Raw genomic sequence first — 20,108 nt, 5'->3', positions numbered from 1 at the left:
CTGCAGCAACTTTTCTATATTGGCCTTCTTGACCCTGATTGGCTGCTTCCATCAGCCGTTCTCTAATTGGCTGCCTCTGGTGCAGCCTCACTAAGGCTGCTTTTAACCCTTTTTCTGCCAGTGCGGGGCAGCCATCCCATCATACATGGGTTGAGTTTCTCTAGTGAAGAATGGCTTCTCTGCCCTTTCAGAATTGTGAGTGTCCCTAGAGACTTCCTCTCCCTTATATCCTTTTATGGCCATTATAATTGCCTAGTAAGCTATTGCTGTCTGTTGCCAGGGTTGAACCTCTTAAGTTGGGCAAAAGGACTTTCTCAAAGAAACTTTCTAGATTCCTGCAGCCTTCCACGCCCACAGTCTTTTGTGAGTAGCCCCCTGTTCTTCTCATGGGAGATTAAACATGAGAAAATCTAGAGCAAATCGATTTGGACAGGGAGAGACATGAATAGGTTCAGAAATAGAACATGTAATGGAGAGTGGTTTTCAACCTTAATTATAGAGTCAACTTGACTTTAGAATTACTGGCACCATTAAAAAATACAAAATGTCACTTAGTAAAACTCAAGCTACAGTAAATCTGTAGCTGCCTATTATTGCTTCCATGGATCTGGTTCCTTCTCTAAAATCAGATTGGAGATCAAAGTTAATTTGCCCTCTTGACTTTTACAAGGTCGGGGTTCATTCCATCTGTCCTTACTCAGGAAACCAAGCCTGTTGCTCTTTACTCAAGAGAATGGGAATTTTCACCTAAGTAAAGGCTTTCAAGCTCAGGACCTATTTGTTCTACTTTAAAATGAGACATTGCAATTGCATTTTGAATTAAGGAGTCAGACATGTTTGAAATTCCTGACTTTTATTAGTCGTATTTATTTCTGCATTACATTTTTGTTTTAGTGACAATATTTATCATTTTCAGCACCAGAAATTCTACGTGGATGTGCCTATGGCCCAGAAGTGGACATGTGGTCTTTGGGAATAATCACCTACATCCTGTAAGTTTAGATAGTAATACCAAGTGAAATATAAAATATGACATTTTGATGTTTCATTTTCTAAGCCACAGATTTTCTGACATTCTGAACTGTGCTACCTTAAAGTGAAAACTCTTAATTTGTTTTATATGGTTTATAGTTTAATGATAATTAAATAACTTGAAGGTTGAAGGAGCACTGAGAAAAATCAAGTAATATATTTGTCATATATATCAAAGTATCCCTTGTCTAAATTACTGTAAACATTTATTAAAACAAAAGAATTGTAAAAATCATTTTATTTTCCCATTTATTTTTTGCGTTTCACTCAGCACAGACAGTGAAACTAGATGGGTCTATTCATGACCATTTATTTGTCATATTTCTAGTACTGTTGTGTTTGGGTTGAAAAACTCAAGAGCAATATTTACTTTTCCACATTTCAGTGTTTTAATAACTTGATTCATTGTTAATAACAGGCTTTAGATAAAAACCCTTACCACTCCACTCACTGAGTAAAAACTTAACTTTAAACTTAGACTGCATAATACAGGATAAACATACTCAAAATGCTAGCTGGACACATTGAATAATGGGTGACTTTTCTAATCTTTGTTCAGTACAGTAAATAAAGCTTTCCCTGGCCTTTCCTTACTGTTTTGTCTCTTTAGATTAGAAGTGCTTAAGAAACAGCCCCCATATAAAATACTGTTCCTAATATCTAAATTAAGAACTGCCAAGCACTTATTTGCAATGAAGATCTTTTCTACAGCTCGTATCACAGGCAATGCCAGACAGTAGTCATCACTTATAAATACTTAAGTATATACTATTATCCCATGAAGATTTTGAATATAAACTTCGTTGTTGTCAACTTTTTACATACGTAGGCTGCACTAGAGGATCTTTGTTCCACTCAGCCACTGGATAGCTGCCATAAAGCTGGTTTAACTGGCTTGCAGGAATTGTCCCTATGCCCTGGCAAGTGCCAGTGCAAGTGCCAGTTGCCATAAGGTCTTGGCAATTGGTGTAACTTAGTGCAGCCCAGGAAACAGCCCAGGGGACAGCGTGGCCCGGAGCAACACAGAAATGAAGTAGCACAAAGCAGAGAGCTCCTCAGATTCAGCAGAATATCTGGCACACTGAATGTACTTCCTTTGAGAGAACAGCACGCTATCCAAACTGTGTTGTAAATAAAAGTCAGGCGGGTAAAACCCAGGCAGAAAAAAATAAAGTAGAATGGTGCTCAGATGCAAGTTGAGAATAGAAGCGGTTGCCTGTTTTGAACAGACAGCCACATTGGGCCAAAAATAAATCAAAGCACATGACTGCCATTGAGCTGCTTTGGACTAGCAAGGAGCACAGCTGCACCAGGGTTTCTGGAGACTTCCTCCTCCAACATGTTTGGTGCCATAAGTCAAATGCCATTGCTGCCCATTCACATCCAGCTCTCCTGGTGGACGTCTGCCATGCTGTTATGCAGAAAAAAAGTGGTGAATGGAGTTGTTGGGCACAGAGGGAGGCATGGCCTGCACCCCCTCCACCCCCAAAAAAGTTTGTTTCTTAATGTCTGGATTGAAATGATCCATAAAAATCAAAATATTTGATGTTTCACTTCACATTTAAACTCAAAAGTATTCTGTCAGAGATGTACCTGACAAAGGGTTGTAAGAGCCAAAATGTCCCAAAATTTCCAGGCCAACAAGTTTTCTACAATATTGTGCACTGTTTACACAACTGCCTTTGCCAGTTTAGACTCAGATATTCAAAGAAGGAAGTGTAGAGTTAGGCACCTTACTCTGCAGTTTGGTATCTAAATAAGGGTGGCCTGATTTTCAGTGATGCAGTTGTTTTGTGTTGCATAAATGACATGCTTCTGAAAATTTTTTAGAGTTGAAGGTCGTTGTGCGTTGTGCATTGTGCATGCTGTACATCTGTGTATTCTGACCTTTCGCCTTATGGGAGTACAAGTGACTTCCCTTCAGTCTGGTGGCAACACTGATTGCTAGGCTGATTTGTTTTCTCTTGTTGTGCTGCATGTTTGTGGAATGATTTCAGTCAGTATATTCTGGGAAGAGGAAAAAAACAGAATGTTATATATGTGCACACATATAATGCTGACAAATTATTTTAATACAAAATGTTGGAAAATGCAAGTTTTTTAATATAGAGCATAAATAAGATCAGTGATCTGCTTTCATTTTCCTCTAAAAGGATAGTTTACAATATCTTTTACTATAAGAAATTATAGTATGATTGACAAGACTGCGTAAGAAACAATGAAAAGCTCTTAAAGGAGATTGGCTACATGGAAGATGTAAATTATTAGTGTAAATGTCAGATCTGTGATTTTGTGTATTGAAGAGGAACGCAGGTAGTTGTGCATTTTGGGATCCACTTACTTGAATTTCTACAATCATATTTTTGTCCATTAGTCTCTTATTACAAAATTTGGTCTCCTCCCTCCCATCTCAAGACCTGCCACAGATCTGCTCTGGAGTACATCTCAGACCTTGTCTCTTACACCCAGCTTATGCTTTCCTCTCTCTTATATCAAGCTATATTGGGGCAGATCCTTGGCCATTGTAAATTATTATCCTAGTTCCATTGAAGTTAATGGATAATTTACACCAGCAGAAGATCTGCCTTCTATTCCCTTCTATAAAAACATAGCCAGAAATTCTATCCCACATAAAAGAGGCACATAGTAGTAAAGATATACTAGGCCTAGTCCATAGTCAGCATTGCACTGGTTTAACAAGAGCAGTGTTCCCTCTAAACTGTACAGTTTCACAGGAGATTAATCAGCTCCTCACATTCAGATGCTCAGGGCTCCCTGCATGGAGCTGACTGACTGGGCGGGGCTGATTAATCACCTGTGAAGCTGTGCTGCTACTCAGCTGAAAGGGAAGACTGAACAAAAATGTAATTTTTTTTTTTTTTTAGTCATCTTAGTTTACTCGATACAAAACATAATTCTTAATCCAATTTAAACCTGGTTTACATTGATTTATTTTAATAGGGTAAAAATCTATTTAAGATAAATCAGTATAAATGTGGTTTAAGTCAAATTGAGTGTCCACACAGTTTATTGAAGTCATCCTCAAATCACAGCCTTCTTTAAACTGGCTTACCTTTGATTATAGAAAAAAAGACCTTGAGTATAGGTGGAACACAACTATTTGGAATAGAAGCATAGACATGAGCAGTAATAAGGATAGATTCACCTAGTTGACGAAACTCACAGCATATGATAAGCATTACAAACATGGTATTAATGAGTCATTGTGAAAATATTTGTAGCAATAGATGGAGAACAGTGTATCAGAGCCTACAAGTGGAGCAGATAGAACAAGGACAATTAGCATATATAAGCATTGACAACAAAGCCAGATTGCAATTGGTGAGGTGTGGTTACATATAGTAGTCAATATGCAATTATGTTATTTCCAGATTATCTCTAGGACAACTGTATTCTTCTTTATTGCAAAAATCTAACCCCTGATGCAGTGATACCCTGTTGTAGCTGTGTCATTCCGAATGCAATAACGCTACATGATTCAAGATGGAGTTGAATTTTAAAAGGATTTAAGTTTGATTTGAAGAAACCTTGTTTTTCTTGTCAAACTGGAAGCTGTTAGCATATTTCCTCTTTAATTATGCTGGTTACAAGAGCTTCAGTTGGTTTGCTAAAATGAATTCCTTAGCCCACTGAGAACTACAGGATTTTCCCCCCACTGTTTACATGTGAGATTTCATTTGATATTCAGAAAAGGAAGTACTCTCCTGCATTATGCATGACTTAGCTCATATGGTGGCTTGGTGAGCTAGCTGAAACATGCAACTACACTACAGCAGTTAGGAGTCATTTTTCACCCCAGGTTAATCATTGTGTCCACAATTATAAGCAGCAAGATATCAGATCTCTAACAAATAAGAAAATATGTGATGTTATTATTTGGTCCCTTTTGTGAAAGGACAGGCAGTGAAAAGTTAAGATGGTTTTACACTACTGAGCTGATATGCACCGAGCTGGTGCTTCCTCCTGGTTTAGTGTGAGGGTTTGTTTCCTGAAACGTGTTCAATGCACTGGTAACAGGGGAAAGGACAAAATAAGATGAATCTTAGCTAGAGGCCAGATTCAGAAAGGTTCTGATTGTGCTACCTCCCTCTGAAATCAGTGAGGATCAAGGTTGCTCTGCACCTTGCAGAGTTGGGCCCTCTCTGATGGTAGTAAAATTGACTTATTTCAATTCCAGTTGACATTACTGATGATTTGCTATAAGTGTTCACATGATTTAAGATGAAGGAGAAGCAGCAGGCAGAAAATGAAAGAAAGACAGAGGAAGTGGCAGAATAGTGACAAGCCACCATATCAGCAGAAATTGGAATTTGACGTAGGTGGTATTACTGAAACCTCATGGGAAGATCTGCATGACTGGACTGTTAAAACCACTGGTTATAGAGCCTATATGGAGAGCATTAACTGGGCAAAAGGGTGGAGGGTGACTGTCAGGATTCGGGCTCCCCCTCAGGCTTACAGCCCAATCATCATCAGGGTTGCCTGCCCCAAAGTCACCACCCTCCACCCGTGTTCTTTAGTTCATAGTCTCGGGCCATTCTGTCCTCCGAGTGTTCCCACAGTTACCCGACTGCTCGGGCGGCTGTCATGCCGGCCCCGTGGTGCTGCAGGACGTGATTCGGGGTTTACCTCTCTCCAGGTTCTGGCTCAGGATCCTCCCTCACTGCCGAGGCGTTCTCCTCTGGGGCGGGGTTCAGCCCGCAGCTCACCAGTCCACCGAAGTCGGCGTGGGCTTCCCCCCCAAGTTCCTGTCCTCGGCCCCTGTAAACTGTGCCGGGGGAGTCGGCTGGGCAGAGACGCCGGCTGACATCATCAGCTCATGATTCGGTGGAAAGGGGGCAGGGCTAGGACTGGAGGGGGGTTCAAAAAGCAGGGACGCCAGCTGGGAGAGGAGGGAAGCCGGAGAAGCAGGAAGAGGTAAGGGGCCAAGGACAGGAACCCGAGCGGAGAGCCCATGCTGACTTTGGTGGACTGGTGAGCTGCAGGCTGAACCCCACCCCGGAGGAAAACACCCTGGCATCAGGGAGGACCCTGAGCTGGAACCTGGAGAGAGGAAAACCCCGGATCATGTCCTGCAGCACCACAGGACCAGCATGACAGCCTCCCGAGCAGTCGGGTAACTGTGGGAACACTCGGAGGACAGAATGGCCCGAGACTATGAACTAAAGAACACGGGTGGAGGGTGGGACTTTGGGGCAGGCAACCCTGATGATGACTGGGCTGTAAGCCTGAGGGGGGGCCCGAACCCCGACAGATGGTGGAGAATGTGGGCACCTGATCCTACACCCAGGGGGTAGGGTGAAAAAAATCTTAATATATAACAATCGAACTAGGAGGGTAATGTAGGCATACCGCACTTGCAAATGAAGCCCGGGATTTGAATTTCCCGGGCTTCATTTGCATAAGCGGGGCTCCGCCATTTTTAAATCCCCGCTCGTTCAAACCCTGTGCCGCGCGGCTACACGCGGCACGAACTAGGTAGTTCGAACTAGGCTTCCTAGTTCAAACTACCGTTACTCCTCATTCCACGAGGAGTAACGGTAGTTCGAACTAGGAAGCCTAGTTCAAACAGAATAAATAGTAATAATAAATATGCCACAATGGAGAAAGAAGCCCATAACAATTAAAAATACATATACACACAGAAGAAACAACAGTTGATAGTAATTAACAGAAATCAGAATCTAGTAATTGTAGTAAATAGATAGGGGAACCAAAAGGAAATAAGAGAACTCCATGGCCAGCAGTGTAAGGTACAATAAGGAATAGGTTTTAAAGCATTTTAGCAATAAATAGAAGCCTAAAAATTATAGTGGTTTATTACTAGATGAAAATAGTAGAATTATTAATAATATGCAGAAAAGGCATAAGTGTTCAATAAATTTTTCTGCTTTGTGTTTCATAAAAAACTAAATGATAAAGGCATATCATATGATGATGAAAGCAACGCAGGAGGCAGTTAAACAGCAGCTACTAAAATTATCTGGATCTGCTGATTTAAAAATCCCTAATTTGCACCTAAGAGTTTTTAAAAAGCTGACTGAAGAGCTTTCTAGACCATTAATGCTGATTTTCAGTAAGTCATGGAGCACTGAGAGGAAGATTCAGAAGAAAATAATATTGTTCCACTATTTAAAAAGAGTAAACAGGAGAATGTGAGTTATTAGAGGTCTGCCAGTCTGATATCCGTACTGGGCAAAGTAATGGAATAGCTGATAAGGGTCACAATTAATTTTTAAAAAGCACTGTAATATCATTAATGCCAGTCAATGTGGCTTTATGGAAAACAGATCCTGTAAAATATTTTGATATCTCTTTATTATGAGATTGCAGGTTTACGTAAATAAGGATAATACAAGTTGCACCTCTATATACCAGAACTCTCTAGTCCGGCAGCATCCATAATTCAGAAGGACCATGGGTGTCCAAGAACCAAAGTGTCCCAGCACACTGGGAGGAGGGTCAAGAACCCGGCACACTGCAAGGGGCTGAGGTGTGACATGCAGCCCTGCTGGGCTGCGAGGGGAGGCGAGGGTGAGAGCTGGGAAGCCTGATGCGCAGCTCAGCTGGGGTGCGGGAGAGCGGGGGGGGGGGGGGGGGGCTGACACACGGCTCATCTGGGCTGCGACAGGGATGGGGGCTAGCACATGGCTCAGCTAGGCCGAGGAATCCAGGAGTCAGGAAGCTTGGTGGGAAGGCAGGGAGTGGGGCTGGCAGCAGGGGGGCAAGAATTGATTTCTCCTGATGTGGCAAAATCCCTCATCTGGGCCAAGGTAGGTCCTGAGGGTACTGGACCAGGGACTGTAGTGTTGATGTAATATACTTCTGCAAGGCATTTGACATGATACCGTATAATATTTTGATTAAGAAAACTAGAATGATACAAAATCAACATGGTACACATTACATCAATTAAAAATTGGCTAAATTATATAGGCCTCAAAATGCAGTGTAAACTGGGCGTCAGCATTAAGTGGGGGTCTCACATGAACTTGAGTTTTGTTCTGCAGTATTTAATATGTTTATCAATGACCTGGAAGAAAACACAAAATCACTCCCGAGAAAGTATGTGAATGACACTTAAACTCCCTCAAGGCTGGTATGAAATTAGACTTATGAGCAGGGATCCATAACCAGCTCCCTGACATTCACATGCCCCATCTGCCCTCATACTGAATCAGTAGAGACTAGCACAAGTATCTGAGCCATTCATCTTCTATGTGTCAGTGACGGAATGACTGCTTTTATTATTTACTTTCCAGTAGTGCCCATCATATGCTAAGACAAGCAGTACACAAAAGTTAGGAACAAACAGGCCTGCTAGTAGGGGAAGGGGACTAAAGGGTACAATTGTCCTGAGACCCAGCAGTTCAGAGGGACCCAAGTCTCCTAGCTGCTGCTGCTGCTACTATGACAGCAGCATTGGCTGGAGCCCCAGGCCCTTTAAATTGCCTTCCAAACACCTCACCACACATTCCAGTGGCTCTGATGCCTGGTGTGGAGCTGGCGTGACACATGTTTCCAGGGGTGCTTAGCTGCCTCCCCCCAACTTACTTAGGAGTCCACTGAGACTGTTGGCTCCCCTTGGAATAAAGAAACAGTCAAAATGTACATTTGTAAATGCATTAAATGTATTGTTCATTTTATAAATAAATATCAGTTGCCTCTTAATAGGGAACTGACCTTACAGACCAACTGAGGGAGGAACATGGGAAAAGAACATCACTGAAGCCAGCACAAAGATGATGGTGGGAGAAGACCACAAATGGGGGAGGAGGACAGCAGCCCACTCCCACCTACTTAAATACAGTACAGGCAGTCCCCGACTTACGCGGATCCGACTTATGTCGGATCCGCACTTACGAACGGGGCTTTCTCGCCCTGGAGGTTGAGGTAGCGGATTGCTACCTGCGAGCTCCGGGGCGAGAAAGCCCCGTTCGTAAGCTGCTCCGGTGCCCCTGGTCTGCTGGAGACCGTCTCCAGCAGACCAGAGGCACCGGGCGGGTTCCCGCGCTTCTGAGGCTTTGCCAGAGCAAAGCCTCAGAAGCGCGGGGAACCGCCGCTGCTGCCGCTTGAGTCCCGGTGCCTGTGGTCTGCTGGGGACAGTCCCAAGCAGACCACAGGCACCGGGACTCAAGCCGCAGCCGCGGGGGGGTGCCGCGCCTCTGAGACTTTGCCAGAGCAAAGCCTCAGAGGCGCGGCACCCCGCTGCCGCTGCGGCTCTGCTCCCCGTGTCCCTGGTCTGCTGGGGGGGGGGGGGCGCGGCTAGTGTGCCCCCCCCCAGCAGACCAGGCTTTTGTTTTGGACCCTGGAGCAGAGCAGCTGGGGCGCTGCGGATTGGTCCTGCAGCGCCCGCTCTGGGCACTACTGGACCAACCCGGCAGCACCCCAGCTGCTCTGCCCCAGGTCCTGATTCAGCCGCTGCTGGTCAGTTTCAGCAGTGGCTGAATCAGGACGCCTGGGGCAGAGCAGCTGGGGTGCTGCTGGGTTGGTCCAGTAGCGCCGAGGAGCGGTGCTACTGGAGCAACCCAGCAGCACCCCAGCTGCTCTGCCCCAGGCGTCCCCAAGTCAGCCGCTGCTGAAACTGACCAGCGCTGACTACAGGAAGCCCGAGGCAGAGTTGCTCTGCCCCAGGCTTCCTGGAATCAGCGCTGATCAGTTTCAGCAGCAGCTGACTTGGGAAAGCTTGGGGTTCTTAAGTTGAATCTGTATGTAAGTCAGAACTGGCGGTCAGTTTCAGCAGTGGCTGAATCTGGATGCCAGTTCCGACTTACATACAGATTCAACTTAAGAACAAACCTACAGTCCCTATCTTGTACGTAACCCGGGGACTGCCTGTACTCAAATTCTAGTGCTGTGGTCTAGCCCATTTGCCAGCCGTGAGCACAAGTACCGTTCTAAGAATGTTTTTAAACTGCTCTCTGTACTAGCTGTATAACATGATGCAGCCACTCCACCCACAGGCAGGAAGCTATGCTTTCAGAATGTTTGCTCTTTGATCTGTAGTGCATCTATTGCATTTTGAAAAACAGGATAACCTGCAAAATATTTAGTTTTCAAAACTAAGATTCCTACTGAATCTATTGTTGTGTTTAACTGATGGCACTGTTCCTCACTTTCTTCCCACTTGGTTGTTTTCTTATCTTCATTTTGTGTGACCTGCCATATTTACCTGCGACATGACAGCAGATACAGTAATCCTCTGTAGCATCAGAACATTTATTGATTAGATGGAAGATCACTGCAAAATACTACACCTGATTATAATTGAAAGCAAGAATAGCAAAAAATTGTATAACTGTCACTCATTTTTGTGTTTCTGCATTCCATCTGAAATATTGTTGAATGTATCTAATCTCCAAATGGGATCATTATTCAGATAAATTACTAGAGTGTGTTGTTCATGCTGGAGTTAAGTCAAGCTGTTGTTTACAGTCATTGGGAGTTCTGAAGTTGATTTCAGTAGGAGCAGGATTGTAACCAATGGACCTAATTCAGATATACAAATTTTGGTATTGTGTAAAATAGGTGCAAGTATAAGTATGAAGGACTCTAGAGCATGGGTTCCCAAACTAGGAGGGGGGGGGAAGGTGCGAGGTAACCCAGCTCCCCTCTCCACCCCTGTCAATCTCCCCCCCCCCTAAGTTTCGTTGCTATTTTTGTTTTTCGGCCCCGGTTTGGTTCCTTCTTTTTCTTTTCTTTTTTTCGCTCAAGTTTTGCTGCTATTGGATGTATGTGTGGGCATGAGAGTTTCTCAAAAATCAAAAAGGGGGTATGATGCCGAAAAGTTTGGGAACCACTGCTCTAGAGTGTGTTTATAAATGATACATCATGAAGGGTGTGTCTAGACTACAGGATTTTGTCGACAAAAGTGGACTTTTGTTGACAAAAGTATACCTGCGTCTATACTACCGCTGAGTTCTGTTGACAGAACTCGGCAGTTTTGTCGACGGTGGTAAACCTCATTCTACGAGGAATAACGCCTTTTGTTGACAGTTCTGTCGATTGAAGGCGTTATTGCATCTACACTGTCCTTTGTGTCTATACTCTCATGTCAACAAAGCAGCTTGCTTTGTCGACAGAACTGGATGTAGTCTTAGACGCTCTTTGTCAACAGAAGCTATATTGACAGTATCTGTCAACAAAGCCTCTGTTGACAAAAGCCTGTAGTCTAGATGTACCTGAATTGGCAGAAGGGTGTATGATTCTCTAAATATAAACTCACTGAGATTCACCACTGAATGTGGCTCAAGCAATCCAGTGAAATAATTAGGTTTCAGTCTGTGAGGTGTGTGTGGTGGGTTTTTGTAGGGATGTTAACATTAACTGATAAGCATCAGTTAAACCCGTGGTCCCCAACACGGTGCTCGCGGGCGCCATGGCGCCCACGGGGGCATTCGTGTGTGCCCGCCACATGCTCGGGGCTGGCCTGGCTCCGGGCGCGTGGCGCTTGGGGCGGGGGGCGCCGGCCCCAGCCGCTTGGAGGAGGGGGGGGTGCCGGCCCCGGGCGCACGGAGCTTGGGGGGAGAGGGGGCGCAGGCCCCGGGCGCGCAGCGCTTGGGGGGGGCGCCGGCCCCCGGCGCTTGGAGGAGGGGGGGCGCCGGCCCCGGGCGCGCAGTGCTTGGGGGGAGGGGGCGCCGGCCCCGGGCGCATGGAGCTTGGGGGGAGGGGGCGCCGGCCCCGGGCGCTTGGAGGAGGGGGGGGCGCCGGCCCTGGGCGCAGCAATGGGGGGGGGCGCGCGGCTATGGCGGGGCCCCGCCCCCGCCCCCTGGTGCCCGGCGGGCGAACGGCCACGCCCCCTGGTGCCCGGCCACCACCACAGGTTGGGGACCACTGAGTTAAACTATCAGTTAAACTCTGCCCCGCTCCCAGGGAGGCAGCTTCGCTGCAGTAGGGCCGCTTCCAGGGAGGCTTCGCTGCAGGTTCTGCAGTATGAAGCTTATTTAAACTTTATACTGCAGAGTCCATAGTGCGTGCAACTGCTAGGATTTTTAGCAGTTACACTGATACCTTATTAAAAGGCTTTTGACATCGCTAGTTTTTGGTGTTGCTTTGGTTTTTTGGGTTGGTTTCTTTGTTTTTCTCTCTTTTGTATTTTAATGTAACTTTAATTCAACTCCCTTGTACATATGCATTGTGATACAGTATAAAATTACATGATTGCATATCTTTCCACAGGATCTATGCCACATTCAGTACACAGAATGGATGATGTTCATTTAAAGAGCAGCTATTCAGTATTTTGATGTATCCCCATTGTTTAGTTTGTGGCCATAGGCTTATTTACTGTGCCCTATTCAAACCCTGTTCTAAAGACAGAATTATTAGTTTCCTCATAGCGCCCCAGTGTGTTGCAAACATTAATGAATTGATCTTCATAACACCATACTCTCAGACCATAGGGGTGTTATTGCCATTTCAGAGGTGGGGGAACTGAGACGCGGAGAGATTAAGGTCAAAAGTACCCTCTAATTTTGGATGCCTAATTAGAAATGCAAAGAACCTGACTCTTCGGAGTATTCATTTTTAGATAGCGCTATATATGTTCAAAGCACAGTTCCGTTTACTTTCATGGCAGCTATGGGCACACAGCTCTTCGGTAGATCAAAACCTAGACTATCTCATCAGTTTCCAGAAACTGAGGTGCACTTAATTTGTGACTTGTAGCATTTGGGTTAAGTAACACAGGGGAACTCTCTGGCACAGGCAGGGACAGAATCCATTTTCCAGCGCATCCTTCAATAGCCTTCACTTAGAGAAACATCCTTTCTCTTCCTGCAGTCCCTACCATCATCTGCAACCAATGAGGCAATTGTCCTCCAGGCAACACCTCCATTACTAAACAGCCCCTGGTTCATCTTCAGACTAAGTCCAATCTGTTCAATGAATGAGACAAATTCCATGGGGCAAAAATAATATATGGTCATGTAATTAGACTGCACCATAATATATACTCTCAGGAGCCCAAATTAATGTCAATCAGTCTTAATTGTGGTATTTCCTTAACTTTTGAGTGCTTAACTGAATCAATGGTTCTAGTATTTTAATGTAATTTCTTACATTTTTAAAAAAGCAAAGTGAAAATACAGAAATTCCATCATAGCATCCTATTGACACTGACATTAGTCATCATCAGAGTTGATACTTTCCTGAAGACTCAATTCTTATCCCGTCTGAAGTTTTCCTTCATGCTGCCTAGGCCCAGTGGTGTGGTGTGAAGATCACAGGAAAGACAATCTCCCTGCTCTAATGCCTGGAGTTAGGCCTGGCACAGACCCTGCTAAATTTCAAGTGTCTGCTCCAAAGCACTGGGTGCTAGAACATCTCTGAAACATGGTCTCAGATTTTTTTTACACAGGCCAAACTATTTTCCCTAACAACATTTTCAGAAATAACTGAACTATTTTGCCTGAAATGTTTAAAAAAAAAAATCCAGCCCTAGGTAGACATCCAGCATTGGCAATTTCAGCTCAAACTCTTGAAGTCTTACAAAATTATAAGCAACAGTAAACAGTGTCTTATAATGGAAAGTGTTAGGCAACCTTAATATCATCAGCCCTGCCTGTAATATATATTCATATAGGGATCACTTAAAATGACATGTATATAGGCCCCACACAAAGGTTTGCTATGGTTTTGCTGTGGGGGTTTTTTTTTAATTAAAAGCTGTTCTGTTTTCACCTGCAAGGTGAGAAGTTTTGTGTAGGTGTTTAAAAAAATCACATAGGGGGATATTCTTTGGAGACTGAAATCACTTAAATCTTTGATAAATTTCACTCTTTTCCCCATAGCCTTTGTGGATTCGAACCATTCTATGATGAAAGGGGAGACCAGTACATGTTTAAAAGAATTTTGAACTGTGAATATGACTTTGTGTCCCCCTGGTGGGATGACGTGTCTCTCAATGCCAAGGATTTGGTAAGTACAAGAACATGAAGAGTAGCATTTTCTCTGATGCATATGTGTCATTGTTTCCCAATGGCAAACAGTATTGGTGTGGAGTTTTTTCACATATATCTTGATTGCACTTTGATAACCTACCTACCGTATTTTCCGGCGTATAAGGTGACTGGGCGTATAAGACGACCCCCTAATTTTCTAGTTAAAACATAGGTTTTCGCCTATACTCGCCATATAAGACTACCCCCCCTTAAGAGGCCAACCGGCAGCGCCCCAGCTGCTCCGCCCCAGGGTCCACAACAAAAGTCTGGTCTGCTGGGGGAGGGGCGGGGGTGCACTAGCTGCGCCCCCCCCCCAGCAGACCAGGGACACGGAGAGCAAAGCCGCAGAGGCAGCAGAGTGCCGCACATCTGAGACTTTGTTCTGGCAAAGTCTCAGAGGCACGGGACCCCGCCGCCGCTTCGGCTTTGTTCCCGGTGCCCCTGGTCTGCTGGGGACCGTCCCCAGCAGACCAGGGACACCGGGAGCAAAGCCTCTGAGGATGCTGGCAGCGGGACAGCCGCGGCGCGTCTGGGCTGTCCCGCTGCCAGCTTCCCCCGAGGCTTTGCAAAGCCGCGGAGGGGCTCGGGCAGTGGGGCAGCCCACGCGCGCCTGGGCTGCCCCGCTGCCCAAGCCCCTCCGCGGCTTTGCTCCGCGTCTTCCTGGTCTGCAGACCAGGGAGACGCGGAGCAGCTTTTCTCGCCCCGGAGTACACGGGCGGCGGGACCGCGAGGTCCCACAGTCCGTGTCCTCCGGGGCGAGAAAAGCCCCGTTCGTACCTGCAAGTCGGGGACTGCCTGTATGTTTATACCCGGCGTATAAGACAACCCCCGATTTTTGGGGGATGTTTTTTAGTATAAAATGTCGTCTTATATGCTGGAAAATACGGTATCTTGTTTGCTTGCAAATCAAGACTAATTTGTTAAAAAAGCAGTAATCACCATAAAATCCAATGGCCTGCATTTCAGAGACACTGAGCACTTCTTGCCCCTGTTAAAGCTGTGGCTTTGAAGAACTCCTGTAAATTAGGCTGTAAAAATTGAGTATTGCAACATATTTATTTTTAAAGTATATTAAATGAAAATTAAAAAGTCCCCACACTACATCATACATCACAGAAACTGAGTAAAGATTCTAGTGTCTGACTTTCTTGGCAGGTATCATTTTTCTGGATAGCTTTTTTTTTTTTTAATGTTTTTCTTCTTCATGGAGTTTCATCCTCAAAAGGTCCATAAAAAATAGAGTTCAACCCTACAGTTTGTATGGTTTCTCATTGGAATGTTTTTCCTTGCAAAGATTAAATATCAAAAGACCCCAGCTGTTGTTGACTATACAATTCTGTCCATTCCTCAGCTTTTTTGTGATAAATTTTTAGTGGATGAGGCAGTTATTGCCCATAAGTATGATTCATTAGTAAAATGCTAAGGCTGGAGCACTACATTTTTGATTACAGGATAAAGTAAATTGGCTCCAAGAGATACTGATCTACAAAGATGAACATGTCCAAGTTCTATTTTTACCCAATGATATGTACACAATTTAGTTATTTCATTAAAATAACAATAACAAATGCTCAGTTCCATATTACTTATACAAACTGTGCCATAAAACACTACATTAATTAATGTTTGTAAAGTGCTTCAGGATGCTTCAGATGAAAGGCACTGTAGAGGTTCAAAGTATTAGATTTAGAATATTTCTGAGATAGGGAAAATGTCATTTATGTTTCTTTGTAGGCACAGGTCAACTAAACAATACCCCATAGTAGAGCAAAGTGGATGGTCTTTCATAGAATCATAGAATACTAGGACTGGAAGGGACCTTGAGAGGTCATCAAGTCCAGTCCCCTACCCTCATGGCAGGACCCAGTACTGTCTAGACCATTCCTAATAGATGTCTATCTAACCTGCTCTTAAATATCTCCAGAGATGGAGATTCCACAACCTCCCTAGGCAACTTATTCCAGTGTTTAACCACCTTGACAGTTGGGAAGTTTCTCGTAATGTCCAACCTAAACCTCCCTTGCTGCAATTTAAGTCCACTACTTCTAGTCCTATCATCAGAGGTCAAGAAGAACAATTTTTTCCCTCCCCTTTAACACCCTTTTAAATACTTGAAAACTGCTATCATGTTCCCTCTCAGTCTTCTTTTTTCTGAACTAAACAAGCCCAATTCTTTCAGTCTTCCCTCATAGCTCATGGTTTCTAGGCCTTTAATCATTTTAGTTGTTCTTCTCTGACCTTCTCCAATTTTTCCACATCTTTCTTGAAATGTGGTGCCCAGAACTGGACACAATACTCCAACTGAGGCCTAATCAGTGCAGAGTAAAGCAGAAGGATGACTTCTTGAGTCTTGCTCACAACACTTGTGTTAATGCATCCCAGAATCATGTTTGCTTTTTTTGCAACAGCATCACACTGTTGACTCATATTTAGCTTGTGGTCCACTATAACCCCTAGATCCTTTTCTGCCGCACTCCTTCCTAGACAGTTGCTTCCCATTCTATATGTGTGAAACTGATTGTTCTTTCTAAGTGGAGTACTTTACATTTGTCCTTATTAAACTTCATCCTGTTTAACTCAGACCATTTCTCCAATTTGTTCAGATCATTTTGAATTATGACCCTATCCCTCCCAGCTTAGTATCATCTGCAAACTTAATAAGCGTACTCTCTGGTGGGGTGTCAAGGCTGTTCCCCACTCTGGCACAACAAATGCAGAAGTTGGGGGCCCGCAAGAGCACTCCAAAACCTTGCCTCTACAAGCTCTGGTATAAAAACTCCCCCCCGCACCGCAATCCTAATACTCAGATTTTGAGGGACCCACTGCCACCATCCAAGTAATTCCAAGAAAATCAGGGAAGAGATCACTTGGGAAATCCCCTCCCTAAGGTAAAACTCTCCCCTTGCCTGTTTTACTTGGAATTGGGAAAACAGGGAATCCACGGACAACAATGGACTCTGCCCTTGTAACTATGCACTGAGTCCTAAGGACACAACAATCAACCAATACCGGTTAATTAGAAAAAAAACGTTTATTATCAAAACAAAACTACTGTTGAAAGCATAGTAAATTGGCTAGATGGAAAGCGCCACTCATATGGATACTCAGGGAAAAAACCCTGGGTTGTAAGGCTTAGTTACAAAAGAAAAAAAAACACGTAGCAAGCTCAGACATTATTTCCTAATCCCCATACAAGGAAAACAATAAAGCCTGATGGACTATTTAAACTTTTCCCTACTTAACACATTTTAATCAGTCCGTTCTTGGAGAGAGAAGTGTCTCCCATCTCCCTCAATAGCTGGGAGAAACTGCTCTGAGTCTCAAACAAAGAACAGAGGAAAAAACCCTCTTTTCCAGTTTGATATTTCTACCTGTATTGTTATTGGATCACCATCCAATACGTTGCTAGGCACTTGAGTTAACCCCTTAGTCACGAGGTGCTGGTTAGCATTCCTGATTATGATGTGAAGAAAAACATAATTCCCCTTCCCCCTACTTAAGCCATGGAGCAGTAGCAGATCTCCTCCAAAGCCACAGTGTATCCTGCTCATGAAGGGTTCCGGCAAGAGATGTGTGTACTTGTAGATTCACTGGCTACTGTCCATCTCCTAGTCTGTTCACTCTCTCTCTTTTTTCTAAACCGCTCTGCCCTGCCGTGGCTGGAGCCCTGTGGAACACAGCTTCATAGAGCACAATCATTTGCTCAGCTCTCCACAGCTTTCACATGGAAAGTGACATTTTTCTCTTTCTCTCTCATACTTAAATCCATTTACCATTAACCATGTTGCAGCTTGGGAAATCTCCCACCATTGCAGTAACATAGGCAGATGAAGCAATGGTGGCAATACTAGTGTGTAGATAGATCTGTGTCATCGACCTCTGCTCACAGCAAGTCTAGAAGACAGCGTTGAAAATACCTGAGCCCTGCCTACAGCAGCACTCCTTGCAGTTGGTATTACTTATTGCTTGCTAATGTGGATAAAGTCCCAATAGCAGAACTGTACAGATTCTGCTGCTTATCTTTGCCTCCCATAACATGATAGGAATTGCCATCTCTTTCCCTGTATTAATTTCTGATCAGTTCTTTTATACATTCTATTTTATTTACTGTTTTGAACCGCCACTGTGCATTGAGCAGATGTTTTCATTAAGCTGTGAACAATGATGCCTAGCCCATTTTCCTAGAACAGCTTGTGCATTTGTAAATTGCATTCTATAGGTCATCAAGTAATAATATACAGAACTTCAAAAAAACTTACACCCTATTTTGCACACTTCCAATGGGCATTTGCATGCACAAACAAAGTATGTCTAAATATTTGTACTTGAGATCATGTGCCTAACTCTGAAAATATGGCTTTTTATATGGGACATTAAGTAGTTTGGTTTATATCTTTAAAAATTTACCAGTCATCTTTATAGCTTAAACAAAAACATTTTAAAAAACAACCCACATTTGATACCAAGTGAAGTGTTAGTAAAATCTGGGCCATGATTCTGCTGCTGTAGAAGTCTAAATACACTGGTGTAAGACAGTGATTCAGGAAATATACAGTATTTTGATGTATATACAATGTAATCCTATAAAATACAATTTTTAAATTAAATATTGTTATATTGAAAGATGCTAATGGCTGCCAACAGGAGAGTCTTAAAAACACACACACAGAGCTAGTGAAAGTCAATGGTTATGCCAAACATTTTTTCCACACTCAGTGGAAAGAGTAAGGGATGTGGTGCTCATGACAGTAAAACACTATATGATACCATTCATACAACCACACCTCAGTTATCACTTAACTTTCATCACTAGTCAGGATCTTCCATTCAAGGGTTTGAACCCAAATTTTTTTTTTAAAAAAAGTTAAATACCCCCTTTCAACCTCTGTGTAATCTAATTCCTACTGCTGTTCACTATAAATAGCATTAAAGTTTGCTAGGTATACTGATATTCTCTCTCATGTAGCCTTGCAGTCAGCAGGAGTCTTCACCTAAGTTATCAGATAAGCATAATGCCTTTGCTCTGAATGCTTTTACCCATTCAAATGCAGTGTTTCTTCTGGTCATGTTTTACAATCCATTTGAATATTGTACTTTAAGTACATGCAGGATTACTTTTTCCATTGGTAAAGTGCTGTAAGCTACTTAAGCTACAATAAAAGCAGTACAAGAGAATTGATACATGGAGCTTCAAAATTAAAGTGAATGTATTTATTTTCCTTTGTCTCTTTTTCTTTTATACTTAAGCCCATTTACCATTAACCATTTAACATATTGCAACTTGGGCATTATATTCTCCTTGACAGCATAGACAAATGCACTCACCTAGTGTAGCTGTAATGAAAATGCACTTACTCAAACAGCATAGTGTTCAACAGCAATGACATTTTTTAAAACCTTTTTTTTTTGTAGCACATTTGTCTTTGAGCAAGACACTTAACTTCAAAATGGAAATAATGCTAAGTAGTAACAACCTACTTTCCAGGATTGAGTCTGTTAGTTCTGGAATCCCCGTGGTTTTTTGGGTTTTTTTTTTTTTTTTTTTTTTTTTGCTATTCAACAAAAGGCCTTTTTCTTAGAGAGTCTTTCACTGAGCAGCTTCACAAAACCAAGAACAAGACCTATAAATGTAGACCTTGATACATATTTCTGGGAAAGAACGTTGATTTTCTTTTCTTGATGACATAGGTTAAAAAGTTGATAGTGTTTGATGCTAAGAAGCGCCTCACAACCTTTCAAGCTTTGCAGCACCCCTGGGTCACAGGAAAGGCAGCCAATTTTGCACATATGGACAATGCACAAAAGAAACTTCAAGAATTCAATGCTCGGCGTAAACTTAAGGTAAGTCTCTGCACTTAACTTTAAAAAGCATATAGCAGCATTTACCATTTGAGAACGAACACACACACACACACACATCAGGAACTTTTTTTACTTTGGTTAAAAAAAAGTATTCCTCTGTCCTTTTCTGTAATAACTGATGAAGATGAAAAAGCTAAAGATAATCCACTCACACTGCAACTGAACAAAAGGAGGCTAGAACTGTTGTGAAGTGTTTACAAGGATCTTGGGAAGCTCTGTAATTCCCAGTGTCGCTTAGGCTGTTCAGAATAT

General features: G+C 43.3%; 1 protein-coding gene across 4 annotated transcripts in view; it reads left to right on the top strand.

Annotated features, from left to right (window-relative positions):
* Window positions 1-20,108, top strand: part of CAMK4 (calcium/calmodulin dependent protein kinase IV) — a 291,954-nt gene that overhangs the window by 258,900 nt on the left and 12,946 nt on the right. For all 4 annotated transcript variants that reach the window (XM_006134451.5, XM_025190384.3, XM_025190385.3 and 1 more), the window contains 3 exons: window positions 917-992; window positions 13,845-13,971; window positions 19,683-19,835. In XM_006134451.5, coding sequence (XP_006134513.1) covers window positions 917-992; window positions 13,845-13,971; window positions 19,683-19,835 — 356 coding nt within the window. The remainder of the gene's footprint in view (window positions 1-916; window positions 993-13,844; window positions 13,972-19,682; window positions 19,836-20,108) is intronic.

Source organism: Pelodiscus sinensis, chromosome 6 (assembly GCF_052426305.1).
Source record: "Pelodiscus sinensis isolate ZL-2025 chromosome 6, ASM5242630v1, whole genome shotgun sequence".
Lineage (NCBI taxonomy): Eukaryota > Metazoa > Chordata > Testudines > Trionychidae > Pelodiscus > Pelodiscus sinensis.
The sequence above is the reverse complement of the archived record's forward strand: the minus strand, read 5'-3'. Positions and strand labels throughout refer to the sequence as shown.